Source organism: Anarhichas minor, unplaced genomic scaffold (assembly GCF_050575085.1).
Source record: "Anarhichas minor isolate MPS153535 unplaced genomic scaffold, ASM5057508v1 ptg000062l, whole genome shotgun sequence".
Classification (NCBI taxonomy): Eukaryota; Metazoa; Chordata; class Actinopteri; order Perciformes; family Anarhichadidae; genus Anarhichas; species Anarhichas minor.
Genome location: NW_027466508.1, coordinates 376,316 through 397,771, shown reverse-complemented (window position 1 = coordinate 397,771; position 21,456 = coordinate 376,316). Strand labels below are relative to the sequence as shown.

At 39.4% G+C, this 21,456-nt stretch overlaps 2 protein-coding genes across 2 annotated transcripts; both read right to left on the bottom strand.

Moving 5' to 3' along the window:
• Positions 1 to 977: 977 nt before the first annotated feature.
• LOC142933794 (receptor for retinol uptake stra6-like) lies at positions 978 to 13,333 on the bottom strand. Its single transcript, XM_076078017.1, has 17 exons — positions 13,233 to 13,333; positions 12,842 to 12,908; positions 10,776 to 10,861; positions 10,554 to 10,693; positions 9,431 to 9,597; positions 8,779 to 8,886; positions 8,002 to 8,069; positions 7,579 to 7,658; positions 7,304 to 7,365; positions 7,051 to 7,213; positions 6,000 to 6,075; positions 4,935 to 5,068; positions 3,803 to 3,920; positions 3,592 to 3,693; positions 2,260 to 2,423; positions 1,904 to 2,041; positions 978 to 1,216 (listed from the first exon to the last, which is right to left on the bottom strand). Exons 1-17 carry the CDS (start codon positions 13,331 to 13,333, stop codon positions 978 to 980), a joined length of 2,013 nt encoding a protein of 670 aa, XP_075934132.1.
• A 2,606-nt stretch (positions 13,334 to 15,939) lies between these two features.
• LOC142933735 (photoreceptor-specific nuclear receptor-like) lies at positions 15,940 to 21,077 on the bottom strand. The gene is made up of 8 exons (XM_076077952.1): positions 20,909 to 21,077; positions 20,134 to 20,284; positions 19,721 to 19,824; positions 19,292 to 19,582; positions 18,810 to 18,988; positions 17,666 to 17,906; positions 16,877 to 16,982; positions 15,940 to 16,072 (listed from the first exon to the last, which is right to left on the bottom strand). The coding sequence occupies exons 1-8, from the start codon at positions 21,000 to 21,002 to the stop codon at positions 15,940 to 15,942; spliced, it is 1,299 nt and encodes a 432-aa protein (XP_075934067.1). The 5' UTR covers positions 21,003 to 21,077.
• Between the last annotated feature and the right edge of the window lie 379 nt (positions 21,078 to 21,456).

The window sequence follows — 21,456 nt, the reverse complement described above, 5'->3', positions numbered from 1 at the left end:
ATGTATCGACGTAACTGCATTAACCAGAGGCAGAAGTGGACCATGGCCTCCTATTGACTGCCTGCCATTGATCAGCACTGGCACTGTGCATGTCAATATGCAATTACTAAAAGGCCTCAACAGTCCTGCACAAGCAGAACACGATGAAAGTTTGATTTTCATCATAGTCGTATTGTCATTGATATTATTGTCAGGGTGCTTCAGGGATCTAATATTAGTAACATTTCAGTTGTTTTTGGAAGTTGTGCCGCTGTTAGCTTCTATATCTTTGTCTTTTTTGGTGCCTTTGTGGATCAGAAGCCACGAGGCACACCTTCTTTGTGGACATTTGAAATTGATCACCGAGCCCAGTATCCCCATCTTTTTCTAATCTTGACCAAAAATGTTAGTTGATTAACTCTAAGCATACTTTAAATTCATAGTCCAGTGTGTAGGATTTAGAGGCATCTAGTGGTGAGGTTGCAGATTACAACCAACTGAAACTTCTCCCGAGTGCCACGCGTGTGTGAGAACTATGACGGCCGATGCAAAAAGACCCCTCTCTAGACCCAGTGTTTGTTTGTCCTTTCTGGCCCGTGCTGTAGAAACATGGTGGTACGACATGGTCGTCTCCACGAAGAGGACCAGCTCCACACTTAAATATACGGCTCTTTCTAAGATAACAAAAACGAAAGGATTCTTAGTTTCAAGTGATATAAAGAAAACAGTTTTTCACTTTGTTTTTCATCCCCCTTAATCCTACACACTGGACCTTTAACTGTAGTTTATGTGTCATTACCACGATATTTCCATAACCTGAACCATGAGGAATAGTTGCCGTGTGCAAATACTGCAAAACAAATTGGCATTAGTTGTAAAAAATAAGGACCATGTTTTTGTTTATACAAGTTCAAGTATAACTTTTATGCCATACTTGTTAAGTCAGATTTAGTTTGGAGTATACTGCCAACCACACTACAAACAGTATATTAGGGATCTCAATCAGTTTTATCTTGGTTTGTTGGGGTCTCGGTGGGCTGGACTGGCACGGCGGCAGGCTCCTTCTTGGAGCTGCATTTGGGGGTCCCGTTCAGGACGGTTTCCGAGGTCTGCTGTGTCTGGAAGTGCTTCCTGGAGCCCAGCAGGGACGGGTTGTTGACCAGCGTGTACAGCAGCTGCCAGCGAGAGCGAATCCTCCGACGGCTGGTCGCCTTGTTTGGACTATTCTCCTGAATCCCTGAAAGCACGGAGGAGCAGGCTGTCAGGGCAGAATGAGACACCAGACTGAAAATACTGCATGTCACTGCGTATGTACAGTATGTTTTGATTTCTGGGAAACCTATAAAAACCCTGTGGAGGATTGAAATGAGGTGAAATAAACATTGTGGAGAAACAATCCTTTCAACTGATTCATTGTTCCTCGAAATAATTATTCATATGTTGGATGTTCAAACACTGCAAGTGGTTTTGTTGCCTAAACATAATTGACAATGCAGTTTTGAAACTGCAAGAGCACCACAAGCTTTTAAAACACTTTAACGTTAATCTACACATGTAGAACGGATGGCGATTGGGTTTCAATAGCTCAATATCGATTGGTTGCATTGTCATAAAAGTTGGTGCAGACATTCATGTTTGTTGTGAACTTTAATGATGCCCTGAGTTTTTATCTAGTGCCATCATCTGGTCTATATTTTAAATTGTCCAATACTTCCTAAGTCTATCTCTCTGAGAATTAGATTTTCTTTACAATAAGCAATATAGCCTCAGGGGTGCATTACAGCGGCTCTAGATTTTATATTCACTACTGGACTTCAATACATTTTAAGGAACTCTGTAAAGGACGGGTCAAATGTGAGGCTGGGCGACACGTATGTGAAGATATGTATTGTGTGTGTGTGTGTTTACAGTTCAGGGCCTCTACCTTCCTCTGCGTCTCTTATCTTCTGCCCAGCTCTGCCGCCCTCGACCATCATGTCCAGCAGCAGCCCACAGAAAGCCTTCATCACCGGGTGTGACTGGCTGACCTCCACCTTCAGGGAGTGGGCGTAGTATCGGTAGGCTGGATGGGGTCAAAGGTCACAGAGTATGGCTATTGTCAGACTGAGACCTTTACTTAAAATATCTTCAGTTGATGTTGGAGTTATTTAATTTTTATATTATCATCAACAAATGACTTCCAAAGTACAAAACTAATGAATAAGTCACTTACAAGTATTGTCTGTTTACCCAACATGCTGTAGTTTGCCTTTGTTGTCCAAAAACTAGAAAAGATTATACCTGGATCGTAGGACTCTGCGGTGCGATGCAGCAGACTGATGTCAATACGACCAAGATGGACGATGTTGTACAGAGCTGTTATCACCATTCTCCATATTGCGACTATCAGTCCCACTACGGTGTTGATCAGGAACAGCAGGTATGTCAGGAGGAACAGACTCTCTCTGCAAAACACCATCAAATATTTCAGAAAGAAATAGGACGGTTGTCTTTGTTTTCTTTGTTGAGGTAAAGGAACATGCCCCCGATCAGTTTTTGGCATGAGCTGCGTCATGTCTGAGAACATGCCCCCTGATTGGGTTTTTAACTAAAACCCGGCTTTCTACAAGTGCGTATTAGAACCATTATAGGTAAAAAAATATATGGGAGGGGGTTAATATTCTTGGAAAAAAACTTTTCTGTGATTAAAGTCACAAATTTACAAGAAAAACTGTTTTTTTTACATTAAGGAACCCCATCGCTTCACTTCACGTTGGATCAACCTCAAAACACCACAGATGCCACAGTTGAACACTGCAGTACTGTGAGTATTCGAGTGCAAAAATATTAAATATATTGTATATTATTGCCACTGTATATAAGAAGATTGTTGCACTTGGCAGCTCACGTTTTGGCAGTATTTAACTGCCTCTTCTGTGACGTGATGAGGTTGCGATGTGGTTCCTTGAGTTTTTTTGTGAGTTTACTCTCAGAGAATATCCTAGTTTGTTCTCTGAACAATATCCCCCTATCCGAGCTTTGTAATGTTGTTTTTTTTACCTAAAGCAGCCCCAGGTGGAAAATGTGGGTATTTACCGTACAGAGGGGATCCAACAAAAGAAGATTTTGAGTTGCATTATGTAGTATTTTTGGAGTTTGACCCTATAGGGACTAAAAGTCAGGCTACCTTGGCCACTGTGGCTTAAGTTTCTTTTGTAATCTATCCCTTGTGAGTTCTCCAACTTTAACGACTGCAATACGGTACCTCTTTAACTGTTTAGTTGAGTTTAGTTCTGTATTTTTTATTTCCCAAAAGAAAAAGCCTTAACGGTGTTTCAAATATCAAAAAGATGAAATTCACCCTAGGTTACTAAAGGACCTCCAGGTCCATCATATTTGCAGAAAATAATACAGTAGATGTGACCTCATATCCTCAAAGGCAGACCCGGCCCCATGCAACACCCATGATCAACAATCAAAATGGATGGTTCAATGGTTTCATCTCAAGAATTTCATCTTTTTTTGATCAGCAGGTGAAAAGAAAGTAAGGGATTCTTCCACTTCTTTGATTGCCTAATCAACACATTATTCACACTACATCAACCTCCATTCCAATAAAGGAGCTTTACAAACCTGTTGTTCAAGTCTCTCGTACCGGCTTCCTTTTTAATGAAAGCAAACTTAGCAGTCACATGTTGAAGCACTGTAACCAGGGTCAGTGTGACCCAGCCCGGCCTGAGACATCACAAAGATGGAAAAAAACAATTAAATATAATCTCTGTTTTGATCTGTTAATAACAAATTAAAATGAAGAGGTAATGTACATGAGAGGTTGCTGACTCACCATGCCTTCCCCGCGATTGTGAAGGCCATGACATTACGACCGTAAAAAACAGGGATAATGATCAGAAACACCAGGAACAAGAAGCAGATGAAAAACACAACAGTCTGAATTGCCATTCCTGCAAAACACAACGCAGAAACAGGCCATTTTTTAAAACACATTTACAAAAGGTATTATACTTCTTTTTCAAAGCATTCTTTAATGAAGCAGTTCATTAAAAACGATTACGTGACAAATTGAGGAATGGATTCTCCTTCTTTGCTCTTTAAATCTAGAATTAATCAAGGGATAACCTTTTATATTTTTGATATATATCATCAACATATCCCATTAAAAGACCAAAGTCCGTCTCTGGATACTGTCTACTTTGTTGTCCGTCTCTGGATACTGTCTACTTTGTTGTCCCTGTCTGTTACATTCAGCCCCAAATGTATTCCTGAAGATTAACATTTAAAAAAACAGATCATAAATATAGTTTGATAAGTTTATGAAACAGTTGTTCACACAACATAAACAGGGGGAAGTAGTGCATTTGTTTGGATTATTTTCAGCAGCGTATTAATCCACATTTGGTGATTCAGTGAGTTTTGGTGGCAGCAGGATGCTGTATATACATAGGTGCATTCAGAGAGTATTCTCATTGTCATTGTCTCACTACTCTATCTACAATCAGGAGCCCAGCTCAGGTGCCTCCCATTTCTCTTGATCGTCTTTGAGAATCTCACCTTGATTGGAGTCCACCTGTGGTAAATTAAATTGATTGATTTGAAGAGGCACACACACCTGTCTATATAATGACTCACAGCTGACATCAGAGCCAAGGAGCAAGCCATGAGGTCTGCTTTGGCACTACTGAGTGTAGATTGATGAGGGAAACATTTATTTAAACTATTTTAAGTTGAAATAATAAGGCTGAAATAAAGGTGAAGAAGTCTGAATACTTTCTAAATGTGCTGTACCTTGTATCCTTTGAGTAATCCTCCTAACAACACTTGCTAGAAGGATTCATTTGTTATTGGTTTTAGTCTATTTTTGAGATTTGTTGACGATAAGAAAAACACTGAATATAACCAGCATTTTCCTTCAATAAAGTAAAAATCAGTGAAGGTTTTCTTGACTATTTGAGCTTTACCGACGCAGACGATTGCAGCCTGGTATCCGGTCAAACCCATCCAACAGACAATACCAGGTTTAGATGGACGGATGGTCTTCTGGCTGTTATAAATGCTGTAAACGTCTCCCTTATACAGTCCTCTCAGGTTTGACCTGAAACAAATTAAAAACAGTGATGCATGAGGTTCAAACAGGAAGGCGTGGGAATCTAATCCCAAGTGTAACAAAGCATCAGAGAGTCGTCGACAGGTTTATATAAGGTGGCAAAAGAAGGTGAGGTTTGGCTGTTGATGGACATGAAACTAATCAGTACGAACCATTAAACACTGTGTGCTTTCATACCCATAATACCATACTATTTAGTATGCCAGAAAAAGGTTTTGTATGTTCCAATAGACGGTATGGAAAAGTGTTACTGCATTTGGTTGCTATTTGCAATATGTCTGGACAGGAAGTCAGTAAATTTAGGGAATTTTAGATACTGGTACCACTTAGCATCTTACCAATAAAATACAAAAGCGGTTTGCTTTTTGTTCGTTGCCCACCATTAAGTGTCAGTTTTGGCCCTCAAAGGGAAAAACGTTTGGATACCCTTGGTCTAGAGGATTTGTAAATAGACAACTATTTTCTAACATATTCATCCAATTATTTCATAAGGTGATAGTATGTCAATAGTGCTTTTATAGCTTGTTGCACTGCCCCCAAGTGACCCAAAAATCTGCTGATTGCGCTACAATAAAGGTTTATTTTACTCGTGACTCCTCAGTGGCATCTCCAGACATTTTTTGACTGGGATGACAGGAAGTAAATATACACACCAATCACAATGCAACAGAGTGACACTTTACAGATCTAATATTAAGCTTCCATGCTTTCTTTAACTCCTAAATAGAAAGAGAAATTGTACCTTCACATACAATAGGCCACATACAAAGCCTGTGTGGACAAAAAAATGGTGTGAACTCTGCTGCACTGCTGCCTCTTTAGGTTTAAGAGAATTGCACTATAAACAAAAGTCTGGTTTATTCGTCAAACAGTTGAAATGGGCAGATAGCGATGAACCTCAAGGTTTTAATGCACTTACCTGTGAAGTACCATGGACCTCATGAGCATGATAAGACTGACCAAACAAGACAAGGTCATCGCACAGAGGTAGCACACTGTGAAACAACATGGTGGAAAAGAAAAAACAAATGAGTCATTTATCTTATAGCGTTACATTCCCAGATTTCGACACATTCTCAAACCCAACTTCTCAAATACCGACACTTGGCCAGTGCTGCTAAGCTTCAAACTATGATGCTCTACATACACTTCTAGCAGCAGTTTCGGACGTGACAGGGACGGCTTGTCAAAAGCGTCTTTTCAAAATATACTCCCGTCTTTGCAGGTAGTTTAGGTTTAGTCAACAAAACCACTCAGTGAGGATTAGGAAAAGAGCGTTGTTGACGTCAACTTGACTGACTAACGTCTCAAGTGACCAGCCAGTGCATAATGACTCACATAACTAATGACCGGTGTGACTAAATGTCAACATTGACTTTTTGTTTCACACGTGACCATAGACTGTACATAAGAAGTGGACGTAGTCGTCGTGACATCGCCCATTGGTTTGTGGACTGCTGTTTTGAAGCCTCCATTTTGCCATTTTGTCTGTCGCCATCTTGGATTATGGCCGCCGCCATCTTGAAGTGAAAAGTTGGGTAATTTTCTGACAGACTTTCATACAATCGGTTTGCCTATTGCAGCCAGAGGAGTCACCCCCTGGTGGCCATTAGAGAGAATGCACGTTTAAGACACTTCGGCATTGCCTGACTCACTCTTCAGAACCAGAAGTTGCCGACGGCACGGGACACAAACAGTCCTGTGTATCTTTGACCCACCACCCTACATGGACTTTTCTGCATTTTGTATACTACATCAGTTGCTCTGACCATCTAATAACAATGTGGATGGGTTTACATTGGAGGTAAAGCCCAGTGCGTCTCGTACAGTTGCAAATTGGCGCTTCTGTGAATCTGTCACAGACGCCAAGATGCACTCACAAAGCGTGTGTATTTGAGAAGTTGGGATTGAGAATGGGTTGCAGATTTATGTTGAAAGTTTTTTTTTTTTTTTTAATCAACCCCACATACCCTCCAGCAGCCAAGTATAGAAGGTCACAATTTTGACGACCTCCATCCTGTCATCTGACAGAACGATCCCAAACCCCAGCAACAGGAAGGCGATGTTTTCATCGATACCAGCACGGACAATGTGGAGAGTGGGGACCACCAGGACGACTAACAACAACGCCGTCTGAAATATATACAAATTTCACATCATTTCACAAAGGCAAACAGGAGTAACTATACTATGTCTGATTTAAGAGGTCTACGGAAGACTTACATGATATATCGCCACAAGGGCAACAAATGCTGTTACAGCCAGTTTTAGTGGAAAATGAAACACTGCAAGACAAAATAAGTCACGTTCACATCCGTCACAATGGAGTTTATTTCAGTCACAGCAATTTAGGACTCAACATAACTGCATCCCTTCAAAGATTCTGCTTTGAATTTTTTTTATACAAACTGTCAGATTTCCACTGAATGTGACATGAATACAAAACGGCCGCTATTAAAAAAAAACAAAAAAAAAACTACTCGTTTAAGTGCACACACCTTTTTCTGGTATATAAATATAACTCTTAGGCACCTCCAGTATCCTCTCTGCCAGCGTTGGTTTGTCTGTAGTTGAAGAGCTACAATAGAACGTAGAGAACAAAGGATGTTAGCCACACACAGCACGAATGCTCGTTCTCTGAATTTTAAGCAAGATGCCTTCTGTACCTTATTTATTTTACTATTTATCTTTTCAAAATAGTTTTAAGTAATATATTTGCTTACAATTATATTACTATTTTTTATTCTCTTTTTCCTATTTCTCCATTGTTTCATTTCATGTCTTGATTCAGCTCAATGTGTAATAAATTCTCCATTTTAATGACCACATGGATGTCTGGTTTTCGTTATCTTCCGTGTGACATGTTCTCAAAACGTTTTGAAGGGAAAGAAACATAAATTTGCTGCCTTATCTCCATTTACCCGGCAGTCGAGGACTTTTTCTTGAGAAGCGACTTCACATAGTTGGTGTAGTAGCTGCTGTCCAGATCCTAGGAGCAATACAAATCAGAGTTATGATGAGTCACTATATCAGAGGAAGTTATTAGTAGAGGGTCATGTGTTTTGATTTCCTTCACAATTAACAGTGGAAAGGTTTTCCAGCGTAACTCTTCAGCAACATTTCAAGGTGACAGTAATTATTCTATTCTGTGTTACTTGGGGTCTTGTTTCTTCTAATTCCTGTGAGCTTCAATGGATGTTTGGTTGAACACATGATATGAAAAAAAAAACATCATTCTCAATGGATGTTAATGAACAATTAACAAGAGTAAATAAAAATACAACAAAAACCTGAAGGTAAAGTAAAAGATTAATGACTGAAAGTGTTTTTCTTTCCTGCTCACCACAAGGATTTCTCCTCTAAATCAAGCAAAAACTGGAGACAGATTAAACCTGCTGTTAAAACAAAAACTCTGTTGTATTAATATGTTTGAAAGGGGAAAAAATATCACCTCCCTCGTCATAATCTGCTTGAGGACGCTGAGCTAAACCCACTTTGTTGTGCACAAGCTGCTTACAGTAATCATGGTTATGTTTTACATAGCTGAAATTCATGCTTCTTACTTCAGTTGCAGCAGCGACAGCCTGTGATTAGTTAAAATGTTGGTATTTACACACGTCATAGGGCAGAAAAATGAGTGGACATTTGGTACTTTTCTCCTGGCTGAATGTTAATGTCTGTATTCTGACTTTTCTCACCTCGTCAGTCTTTGGTCCTTTCACAAACAGCAAAATAAACTGGACACAGAGATATGCAAGGCAGGCCAACTGAGGCAGACTTGCAAGCAGAGCGTAGTACTTATAGATCTGTGCGGAGGAAAATGTAAATACAAATGTTTTAAAGTATCATTTCAACTAAAATCAGTAAAAAGACTAAAATCAAGTTTTGAGATGTGGTTTTATGTGTCTCAGTTGAGGAGAATCACATTTTGTATTTAGAGTGTTCTCGAGAGGTAATGTCCAGATCATCCGCTGTCAAAGGTTTTTATTTCAACCCAAAAATGAAGTTCATTGTATTCAGTCTCGATCACCAGGTGATGTGCTGGTTCATGTTTACACTGTGATCTGTAGGCTTTAGCTTCTACCTTTATGTTTTTGCGCTGAACTAATTTAACATCCTAGATATAGCCTTAAAACACATATCATAGACCCTTCTGTCTGCTTCTCTATGAATTTCTTTTTTCTCCAAAAATTACATATTTATTAAGGGTGTGTAGTTAGTGACAGTGTGGGCTCCTTGACAGCTTGACGGTGTAGCAGCAGGGGGCAGGGCTTAATTATATTTGTCAATTTTGTAATATAAAGCTATGTATACCATGATTAAAACATTAACATGCTGTTGGTGTCTCACCTCTGGAGTCTTTGGACAGTCAAACTTCTGCCACACCAGGACCGCGAAGTGACTGAAGGAGAGGAGCGTCCCGAACACATAACCTGCTTTGTGCTGCAGAGTGCAACAGACCAACAGAGGATAATACAGGACAGGATAGTAGAAGATGGCGATTATCTTCATGTACTCTGAAAAGCAAGGGATTTAAGAAAATGGTTCATCAGTCTCTGATGTGTGACCTCACATTGGATACGGATACATCTGGACCCCAAATATGTTTCATATTTAACATTTCTACATACATGAATCAACTTATGCTGTTTTAACTGCTCCTGATGCTTTTTCCCTATTTCAAACTGCATCATCATTTACATTGAGGTTCAGGCTCCAAAACTAATTGGAAAGGTTGAGTATAAGATCATATTTTGGGTTTAAAAAGGTACGTTACTTTTGGTTTCACACGGGACCCAAACACAAAGCCTTGTGGGTGAAAGTCCTGTGTGCAGACTCATGCAAGGTGATTAAATGTATTTGTGATACGACACATGCAAACGTACATCTGGGAGAAAAAAATGTTTCCCTCAAAACATAACTGACAATGCAGTTCTTCCCCATTTTCCAAGCTAGCTTCTGTTCTTACCCATGTAACTTGATTATCAAAAAATTACATTTATTCAGGGTCCCCTTAAATCACTTAATTTCATCTTTTTATGATACTGCTACTTGGGGATCCAAAATCACAAATTAAACACAAAGTGGCTTTAAGTCCAACATCTTAATCATTACCACAATATTGTAAGGTAGACTTACAAGCATAAGCAACATTTAGGGCTTCACTTTGGTCTGCGAGTGATCAAATTCACTTCCAGGAACTACTTAACATGTACATCCATTTTAATATAATAAGTTTATAAAGCTAAAAGGCCTTTTAAGAAGAAGTTCCAAACCGATTAATCTGTGTTACTGCACATTCTATGATTGTGCATCTATCTAAAAGATGAAATGTTAAATATGTTTGTCCTTTTATGTTCCTATCAGAACCATGAGAGTATCACCAAAGCGCATAACATCTCAACAACAAATCTAGACAATCGTATGGATGCAGCTCCAGTCATCATTACAAAGTAACCGTATAAATGTTCACCTTTAAGGTTCGCTGGAGTGTCTTTGGAGAAAGGCAGAGGGTCTGGGGCGATCACCAGCATTGCTAGCTTGCTAAACACCAGTCCAAAAACAGCCACGACGAGGCCTTTTTTCTGAGTCTGGTCCAGGAAGTTGGCTGGACTGTGAGATCATGAACAGAAACATTTATATATTATGTGACAAACCGGCACTCTAAAGTCCTATTTATGTCTAGACTTCCCACCTGAAGATACTGGAGGATCCTCTTGTAAATCCTTGGCAGAATTTGTTTTTCCTGGTGAGAACTGCCAGGATTAACACGACCACAAGCTACAGGGAAAGATGAAATCCATCAGAACATCTGTTACGCCTCTTAAACACCACTTCCTCATTAGGGTTGTAACTGTACATCTGTGCACATATTGGACTGGAACATGAACTAATATTATCACTGTTTTCTCCTTTTTTTTAGGTTCAGTTGCTGCCTGAAAATGTTCAGAGATTTGCTCATATCATAACAAGGACCGACTGTGACTGTGACTGTGTTTGTATTGTGAAGTTGACGTGATCCCTCTAGACATTCTCTGTCTAGATAGGTTTTTGGTGTGTGGAGTGGACACGGGCACTATGTAAAATAAGAGTTTTGGGGTATTTTTTGTGATGAAAATGGAACACAACATCGCTGAAGATTTGCACCGAACACGCTGTGCACAGTTGTCGTGCTAAAAATGATGTGCATGGCTGTTCCCTTCTTTTCACATACCACTTGTGAAAAATGACTTTAAATAAGGTTCTCTTTTTAAACTTTTATCTTACAGCAAAACATGTGCTTCACTAAAATGCCTTGTAGCCTCTTACTTGGAACAAACATCTTAATTTGCTACTGGTAATTTTTGTCTGGCAAGTCACCAGCTGATTGGCGGATATCTGCTTTATATCTCGTGGCTTCAGAAAAAACATCCATGTGTCAATATCACAACCAGTTACAAAAATACTATACTGTACCTCATTAAGGCACAAGATGTCCAATTAATGCTATTCATAGTGTTTAGCAGCAACAGTATCCCATTAAAACTATACAACTTTATAAAATAACAAAGCAAAGCCGCTTTGTAGATGCATTTGGAAGTTGGGATAGAGCGACCAATCAGTCATGAGGTCGTTGAATAAAGAACCTCATTTTGCAGAGAACATCCTTCAGACGACAACATCTTGTTATTTCTGCAGTGACCCAGCTGTCACAGTTTAGTCCACATTATTTACTGAGCAGGAAAATCGGTCAATGTCCATTCTGTGTGTACAGGATGAAGAGTTCCCTGACCGAGGTAAAGTGGCCTTCCTTTGTAATTGGGTGAGGACGAAATAATGGCTAACATCATGAAAAATAATGTCTGCCTGAAGCAGCCGATGGATTCATAGAAAAAGCACTAAAGGATTTGATGGAAGATGCAAAACCTTCAGACCAAGTCTACACTCATGTTCCACTTATGGTCAAATTGCACATACGGACTCCCCTTTTGGGCTTCTAGTCCCACATGGGGAACAAACAGTTGTCTCCTGGCTTAAAGATCGCTGGTTGTTGGACCCATCTATCTATTGCTCTATCTATATGTCTGTCTGTCTGTCTGTCTGTCTGTCTATCTACTGTATCTATCTATCTATCTATCTATCTATCTATCTATCGCTTCTGCTGTCTTTAAACTTCCTCGTTCATGATTACGTCTAACATTTTGTGGGATATCTACGAACTATGGCGCTTTATTTTTTGTAGGCTTAGCTACGAATGCTGGATGAGACCAGCCTGTTAGATCATAATTTCACAAGTTTGTATTCAGTGATTTTTTTTGTTAAACAGATGATAGTTTTATAGACCTGTCTAATAAATATTTTGCGACTTTGCCTGAACCTGAGCATTTGCGATAATCGGTCTGTCACCATACCCCTTTAGTTCTCCCTCAATCAAGTGGATCAATGACCAACACAGTGGCCAGATATTGCTTATCCGGACATCTTTACATGTTTGATTGAATCACCAGCTATTGTGTTGTCTGACCATTGATGTATAAAGAGAAATGGATACATTGTTGGAGGCGGGCCCCTGTTTATTCCTGAAAGTTGCTCAGTTGTGGTCTAAATGGCAATCCTAGATTTGCGAAAAACTTTCCAAGACTCAACTGCCCAACGACCTAACGTTAACTTAACTTCAACCCGCAAGTTGTAATTCCACAATTTGGCCGCTCCAAAATTGGCCTCTAATCTAAATGACATCCAACACAAGGTACAGTCCCTTTTTTGAACTTGTGTACTTACAGATATCGACAGCATGCATATGTGGAAGATCCTGTCGTCCGCTGTGGGTTCACATGGCAAAATAACTCTGTCACAAAAAGGCAACACACATTTAAATAAACAAAGCTCAGTTATTGGCAAAAGTTAGAACATAAAAAAATAAAACAAAGTCAGAGAAATGTTAAATTGTTTTAAAGAACGGCTTCTGCAAATATTTTGCAAACATTTTATGATTTACACAGCTGATAACTCAGATTGCTATTTTATTAGAGATCCATCAAATACAATCGTCACCTTTCAGCTATCATGAATCACCAGAGATCGGCTAATTAATTCCTATACTGCACTTCTTCATTTAATTTAAAACACCCCTTTGACACCTTTAGTTCTCATGGTGAGCTTTTCTACTCACTCTTTGGGTGGTTTGGTTGGCTCTGCGTTGTCCGAGTACCAGTCTGAATAATCATAGTAGGAATATTCAATAGGCTCTAATTCGGTCTTGCTGTGATTCATTGCAGCGGTTCAGTCGAGTCAAACGGATTGAAGCAGGTTGATCAAAGATCCAGAGGACTCCGGATCTTCCTCCTTCGAGTCGGGTGACTTCGCTCAGTGACCTGCTGGTGCTGTAACGAGTCGGGACAGTTTGGCCCAAACACCCAAACACATTCCAGTTCAACTGAGAGCTCAACACAGCAGATTAACACCAGCACAGAGGGGAGTGAGTGAGTGAGTGAGTGAGTGAGTGAGTGAGTGAGTGAGAGAGAGAGAGAGAGGAAACTGACCTCTGCTGCTCCTTTAACTGATATAATTTCTCTTTGATGTTAAACTTGATCGTTAAACTTCTAAACCGGGTTTCATCATTCAACTTTATTATTGATGACATCATATTTATTGTGATTTAAATACAATCTGTTCAGTGATGGAATGTAACAAAGTACATTCATACTATAATTATAAGTAGTGTACAAATTTGAGGTACTTGTACTCCATATTTTAAAGAACGAGTTTATGAAATATGATGCTTTGGTATTTTTTGTTTAGTAACAGTTACTTGTTTATATATACCATTGATTTTATTCATGCAATCAATGATGTTGTCTGATACAGTTGAATGTCTCATGTTTGTTGTATTCATGTAGAAAATGAAAGCACTTTGTGTGACCCATAACCTGTTTGCCTCCCTCTGCCTGTTACTTAAAAGACTAATCTTATAATGAGATGAAAATCTCTCATTTTAAACAGGGACAACCTTTGTGTGAAAAGAGCTTAGGAAAGGCCAAGATGAGAATGTGGATCATTTGACACGTGGAGTAAGGCCTCAGTTTAAGATCACGTTATATTGCCATGATTATGAAAATAAGAACTAAAGGAAATATAGTAAGAGTGTGGCGTTACAGCAGCAGAACATAGATCACAAAGCTTCAACTTTACCAAACTGGGGCATAAAGATGGACTCGGTGATCCAGTTAAATCTTCTCCTGTGAAATCAGACGAATCTCCTTTGAGAGTTGAAAGATTCTTAATCTGGATGTTTGAGCTCGCTCTTATGAGAGAGGCCGCAGAGGGCCAGCTGATCAGGATTTTCTGACATGAGGGCCTCACAGAGGACCCTCAGTACTTTACTGCTGCTATTTCAACATACAAAAGGCTGCCAATAATGTAAATAATCTAAAAACGAATGTGCTGGATGCTCCTCAAGCTCTTAAAAGAATAAATGAATTTACTAAAAGCTAAATTCCCAAAGTCATCTTTTTATAATTTTACTTGCAGCACTGGCTTAAAAACAAGTGTTTGATGTGTCCACTACGCGTCCAGCTCTGCTCCTCTGATGTTTTTCATGTGTTTGAATCAGAAGGTAAAGTAATACTGAGTGACGTCGCTTATCAGACTGACATTTAGTGGAGGAAAATCAACACTTGCGTCACAACTGTCTGCTTCCACATCGCATTTCAACAATTTACTGTCACTATACAGGTGGAAGAGACAGACAGTCCTTTACTTTGTGATGCTTTTGTTTAATTTAACTGTTTTTGCCTCTTCAGTCAGTCTGTCTGTAAGTCCACCTCTGACTATAAATCCTAATGACATTGGTAACAGTTTAATTTGTCTAATACTTAAACTTATGACATTTTTTGTTTCTTGAATTATTCATGAATTTTAAAATGACAACATGTCTGTGGAAACAAAGAACATGATTTCTGTTTCTTATTCAACTCTTTCACTGTATCCATCCATCTTTAACAGGCCCTTAAGCTCAACATGTCTGTTCTATACAGTAATTGGAACATACATGAGATTAAATTGGCCTTCTGCAAACTGAGCAGATTTGATCTGCACAGCTGAGAAAAACTGTAACTCCCATTGACAGTTTATACTTTGAGATTATGTTTAGGGTGTGTCTGTGTCTGTGTGTGTGTGTGTGTGTATGTGTGCGTGTGTGTGTGTGTTTAGGGTTTTGTGTGATACACCAGACAGAAGAGGGCGCTGTTTGGTTGATTCTCTGTGTCACAGAAGGTTCAGGTCTCAGTCAACTCAGTTTTCATGTGTTGGAGCTGACACACATTATATCCCATATTATTTTTGTCCTTTCTTTATATATATTTCTATCTTTAAAGTCATGCACGAGGAACTATTTCCCCTCATTAGTGAAAGTTTTTAGGCTAAATCATCTTTTGTAAAGTGCAACACTAAAAAACAGATCAAAAACATTTTCAAGCATTTTCTTTACTTTATCAAGGCATGAAAACATGAATATAACAATCACATTATTGACAGCAGGGATACACAGTCCATCTATCACCAAACAAATAAAGATCTGCTTTGTAAATCTCACAAAAAACACAAAAATAATGAAACACTAAAGATGAAATGTGATCGTGACTCACTTCAGACACAAATCAAATTCTAAAATATGATACAAATAGACAGCAAGCATGATGACAAGAATTGGATTGCATTTTCAGAATGACCTGATGTGGAAACAACAAACAAATAATAAAGTGGCCTTTAGGAACAATAACGGCACGCAGAATCTCTGATATGTATACAGGAATACAAAGCAAATATCTGTCAAATATCATCCCTCCACACACGGAGGTTTTCGATGACTGCACAGGTTTTTAGTTTTTGAACATGTCACACAACAGTTTCTCCATGGGAGTGTTTCCGATGGTCCTGTGGAAGAACAGCAGCTCGATCCGCTCCGAATTCACAAAACGCAGAGAGGGAAGAAGAAGAAGCAGCTTTCCAAACCTGAATACACAAAAATTTAATCAAGTCCTGTATACAACAGGAAATAGAAAAGCATGCATGATTTATTGCTCATCATAATAATTTAATACACTTCAAACACGCGTGTCAATAAGCAAAGTGCAAGTCAACATGCATGTCTTTCAGGTCTTAACGTTTTCCATTAAAAGTTTACATTTTAAAACAGTTTTAATGTTGTTTTGAGAATAGCTGGGAACCTTATAATTAGATACTTATTTTGTGTTTTTTCCCTATTAATGGTTTTGTCATTTTGTATTCAAAATGTATTATTCATTCTGCTATGAGGACATTTGCATAATTAACTACAAAATGATAGAAATAAGAGAAAGAGAGAAAATAAATAAAAACGGTACGCTCCATGATTTTGTTGTAGTGGCCCCAAATCACAAACTATGAGTTCCAAAGTTCAGGGAGTTTGTCTTTAAACTGATAATTTACTCGGACAAATACTGACACCGAAAATGAACAGGACTTTGTAAATTGCATTTTAAATTGCCTTTTATTCTGAATAGAAAACAATTATATTAAATCTTTTTGGAATATGTCCTTTTAAGATTAAAAAGTAAAACCTTTAAACAACCTTTAAGGGAGAAATTAATAGTGGAAGTACAGGAAGATTATTCACCTAAAAGTTAATTTCCAATCACAAATTAACTTTAGTAACAAAGTAAAAAGTAAAAAAAGACAACAATTAGAATTAGATTTAACAGAATAGAAGTATATAAAGGTGGACATTTTTAAAGTATGCAGCGCTGTGGCAGTGATGTTATCAGACAAGTAACATACCTGGCAGGTTGACTGGGGTAGTGTGAGCGGATGTGTTGTCCCAGCATCACCTGAGACTGATCCTGCAGGTTCTCCCCTTGTTCTGGATCTTTTAAACCACGAGTCTCTATAAGGGAGAGCAAACACCAACGTGAGTCACACAAATTCAGAGAAATACTGTGAAAAAGATACTGAAAGAACATCTGTAATATGAGCTGGTGTCACTCTCGATTCATTAAACAGTTTAAAATCGTATCATTCAATGTATCCTCATACAACGATTTGTATGATAGCTTACGAAAGGTTATTTTGTTATTTTTCATGCCTTCTTCTACGATGTCTAGCAACACGAATCATTGCGGTGTTTAGTCAACAAAACTAATTGGTTAGGTTGAGGAAAAGATCGTAAGTTGGGTTGAAATAACTACAGAAGTGATGTTACTTAAGTACGGAAATTATGTAACAAATAATTCAACGTTTATGTTAAGACTCGGGACAAGAACAACGGTTTCCTGGGTGAAAGTCCGGTGTCCCGTCAACCTCGACCTCCTCCTTTCACACAGACTTTATCGTTCCATATATTATGTCGCCTGTCTTGGCTCATGATTAAGTCGATTACGTACTAATTGATTACATGGATTCTATATGAATTAGAGTGCAACACTTGTCTTTGGTAAAGCTACACACAGTGTATGAGAACAGCTTGTTTTATTGCAGGGCAGCAATGAGATTGTTATAACATTAAACAGAAGCCTGAATGACTTCTGGATTCTTTATAGTGCCAACCTTTCAGAATCCTGTTGGCCTCACCTGGCTTAAAGAGCACGATGGCCTTGAGGCAGGCAAACTCAGTGGGATCGACTGCGAGGGCCTTGAAGCGGCTGAAGACCTCCTGCAGGAGGCGCAGGTCCAGGCCGGTGTAGCTGGTCTTTACCTGCATGCCGGGGCAGAGGTCTGGCAGAGAGAGCAGCGGGCAGCTGTCCAGAGGCAGAGACCACTGGATGGCACAGAGCAGGAAGAGCTCGCTCCACGCCTCCTCCAGCAGGATCACCTGGTGGAACATGAGCAAGAGTCGTAAAGTTAAAACTATGAAGGAAATAAAGCTTTGTGTTTAGCTTCACTGGTTAGGAACAGTAGGTACAAAGGGGGCTAAATTAAAAAAAAAAAGCCCATTCCTGATAAAAAGTAACTTGTTGATAAAGTATAATATATAATTCTAAAAATCAATATTTATCAAGCAGTAACAGTCATGGCTTATTTTCAAGACAAAAGTATTTTTTTTAATAATTAAATGAAAATGTTTGTAGAATTAAGTATCTAAAATGTATTAAATTGAATTTATTAGAAGTAATTGATTCTTCTTGATCAACAAAGTCAAAAGTTTCAAGTTTGAAACTTTAATTTTAAATCATTTATAATTTTTTTTAAACCAGTGCAAATTATATTGAATTAAAAAAGTGACAAAATGACAAAATGACAAAATATATTTTAATATTGTGTAAAAGACAAATTTAAATAATTTGTTTTTAGTTGTTGTTTAATAGAGCTAGACTAAAACAAACAAAATTCAACAAGACTACGATTTGACAAAAATTTTATATATAAATTATATATATATATTATTTTAATCAAAAGACTAATCAAACTAAACCAAAATCAGTCTTTTCCGACAGCAAAATTATATATATATTATAGCTTATTATTTATTTTATTTTCCTAGCGTGAATGGAATTCCATAGTTTTAGAAGCCCAAGTGTGATTACTGAATTATTTTGAAAGTATAAAAAAAGTTTTCAACTCTGGTGAAAATGTCAAGATCAACAACATCAATCTTCTCAGCATTTTTCTTAATTTTTATTTCTCTGAACACTGTATCTTGTCTTGCTTTTACTTGCAAAATCAAAATAAACTGTAAATGTAACAATAAAGTCCACCGTATATGTATGAATCTCACCTGGTCTCTGAAGGGCAGGTTGGAGAACACCGGCAGGTTCTTGGCCCACTTCACTGACATGAAGAGCAGCCTCGCCGAGGTCTCGTACACGTTTTCGGAGCTGGACGGGTACAGAGCCATGTGGTACTCCGAGGACGTTTGCTCCGGCTCGTTGCTCGTCACGTCAATGTTCTCGTCAACTTAAATCAGAGAAGACGAGGTCAGGCTCATGCAGAACTCAAACTAGCTCATGCTTGCATGTTCAAATTTTAACTTTGGTCCTTTGTAGCCTGTTAGCATTCTAACACTGGCTTGATACATGCAAATATATAAATTTATGGGGACAACATGCTCTTAAAATGCTGTTTTCCTGTGGCTTTAATTCACCTGCATCACAGGTTTGGATACAATATCTGTGGTGAAGGACACAAGGTGAACCTGCACCATAAAATTAAAGCAACCCTTCTGTCTAATCTGAAGTCAAATCCCCAAACCCTCCTCACCGTCCTCGGGCTCCAGCTTGGCGCAGGTCTCGGCCGTCATGAGGCTGGCCATGAAGCGGTGGTTGTTCTGGGGACTGATGCAGCGCTGGGGGGCCGCAGAGGAGGTGATGGAGATGGAGGAGGTGATGTGGGGCCACGTGATGACTGAGGAGGAAGAGGAGGAGGAAGAAGAGGATGAGAAAGAGGAGGTGGGCTCCCGCGTGGTGGCCAGGTGTTCCTTGTCATTGTCCACGTCGATGGAGTCCAGGCGGACCTGAGCTGTGCTGCGGGGCTGCCGCTCGTTCTGAACTGCTGCTGAGGGACAGGACGGGGAAGGAAAGGGAGGAAATAATCATGAGATACATCAGTAGTTTTGAGCACTTTTACATTTGAATCTCTGACTGTGAATGCTTCTCGCGTTATCTGATTTTGCACGTTAAACACACTCACCGTCCTTGTTCATGCCGGCCTGCAAGCACTTCTTCAGCCGACACGCCTGGCACTGGTTGCGATGAGCTTTGTCCACCGGACACATGCCTGTACCGGCCTGGCACCTGTTAACCCACAACAGAGACTTTAAAAGGGAGAGTCCACTCAAAACAATCAGAGATACTTAAAGTAATTACAAAAATAAAAACAAACAAACTAATTCACTATCAAGACTCAAAAAAGGGATTGGATCTTACTTTTCCAAATCACAGGTTTTTAATACTCTGACACACTAAACAACAACTGAGGTTTTTATGCTCAAGTAAAATAAGCACATATTTTCAGTTGATGAATTCAATTATTTAAAAGAAGATGCTGATGTCACAAAACTGTACATTTGCACTTTTGTTCGGAAAGGCATGGGCATCTCTTACCTGTAGATGAGCCTCCTCCTCACGCTGCGTTTGAAGAAGCCGCTGCAGCCGTTGCAGGCGTAGATGCCGTAGTGTTTCCCGCTGCTGGTGTCTCCGCACACTTTGCAGACCAGAGCCGGGCTCAGAGCTTTGCCCGGGGATGGACTCTTGGCTGTGGGTCAAAACACAGCCGCACGGGGTCGGTCGGTTAGTGCCATTCATATGGTCTGGTATTGTTTCACACATGTGCCTGCCATCTGCACTGTCAGCTCAGTCTCCTGCAACAGCCGGTTAGGTCTGAAAATCTCATTTAGTGCATGATTATGAAATTAAAACAATAAAATGGCTGGAGGCAGATTAACAGCTAAAACAAACGATGCTGAGATACTGATATTAATCCGAATAAACCCATTAATTATAGATACATTCAGACAGCATGGCTTACAGTTGCATAGTACTACTACTACTGATCAAATGTATTTGTATTTAAGAAATCCTTGGAGCTATCAACTAGTTTTACTTCATGCTTGTGTGTTAAAGAAAGTTTTGTTAAATTTAACGGGTGCATTTTAAGTCAAACATTTAAACAGATAGAAGGAACAAAGCAGTTTTGTCATCTGGGACGTCAAATCTGAGAAACTCAAACAGAAACTTGTAATTAAAAAAAACAAACATCATAATATCTAAAACCTCTATAAGTCTACTTTTTCTTTTCCTGACTACAGGCCAAGTTTGTGTCCCATCTTTCAGGCTTCATGGACACCTGTTGCTCCCGGTGGTCATGTGAAACTCTTACCTCCTCTGCTGTCATCCGTCCCGCCGCTCCCAGAAGACTCACTGGGGGAAGAGGACGGCACCATGGGGATCTTTAACAGGTGATCTTCCATCATTATTTTTTTTGTCTTACTAAAAATGTTTCCTGGAGTGATGGCGAAAGGAGATAAGAAACTTTGTTGCAAAACCGTTAGTCCTCTTCTCTGAAGTTTGTGAATTATCAAGAAAGCATAAAATGTTAAAGTTCCTTCTGGGTTTGTTGCATCAAAAAATATGAATTATGCAGCTCCCCGGCCTCAAGCGGTCCCAGGTGGATCCTGTACTGTGTTGCAGCCTCTGATGTGGAAATGCAGATGGACTGAGGTCCTTTGTGGCAGATCAACAGGTTGCCGTCGGGGTCCGTCACTGTCTGTGGGTGCTTCCTCGGTGGCAGCGCCTCAAAAGGGAGCCCAGGGGGGAGGTGGGTGGGGGTGGAGGTGGTGGAGGGAGAGGATTAGCCCCACGCGCTGTGTAAGCAGCATGCCTATTTGTCATCCTCTTAATCTTTACTGTTCATCTACTGGATCAATC

Excerpts from the sequence above, each read along its gene's own strand:
- LOC142933735 (XM_076077952.1), bottom strand. The coding sequence starts at position 21,002 with ATGATGGAAGATCACCTGTTAAAGATCCCCATGGTGCCGTCCTCTTCC. Across the intron at positions 20,285-20,908 it reads GACGGATGACAGCAGAGGAG|CCAAGAGTCCATCCCCGGGC; the intron begins GTAAGAGTTTCA and ends TTTGACCCACAG. Across the intron at positions 18,989-19,291 it reads CAAGCTGGAGCCCGAGGACG|TTGACGAGAACATTGACGTG; the intron begins GTGAGGAGGGTT and ends CTCTGATTTAAG.
- LOC142933794 (XM_076078017.1), bottom strand. The coding sequence starts at position 13,333 with ATGAATCACAGCAAGACCGAATTAGAGCCTATTGAATATTCCTACTAT. Across the intron at positions 12,909-13,232 it reads CCAACCAAACCACCCAAAGA|AGTTATTTTGCCATGTGAAC; the intron begins GTGAGTAGAAAA and ends TTTTTGTGACAG. Across the intron at positions 1,217-1,903 it reads GATAAGAGACGCAGAGGAAG|GGATTCAGGAGAATAGTCCA; the intron begins GTAGAGGCCCTG and ends CCGTGCTTTCAG.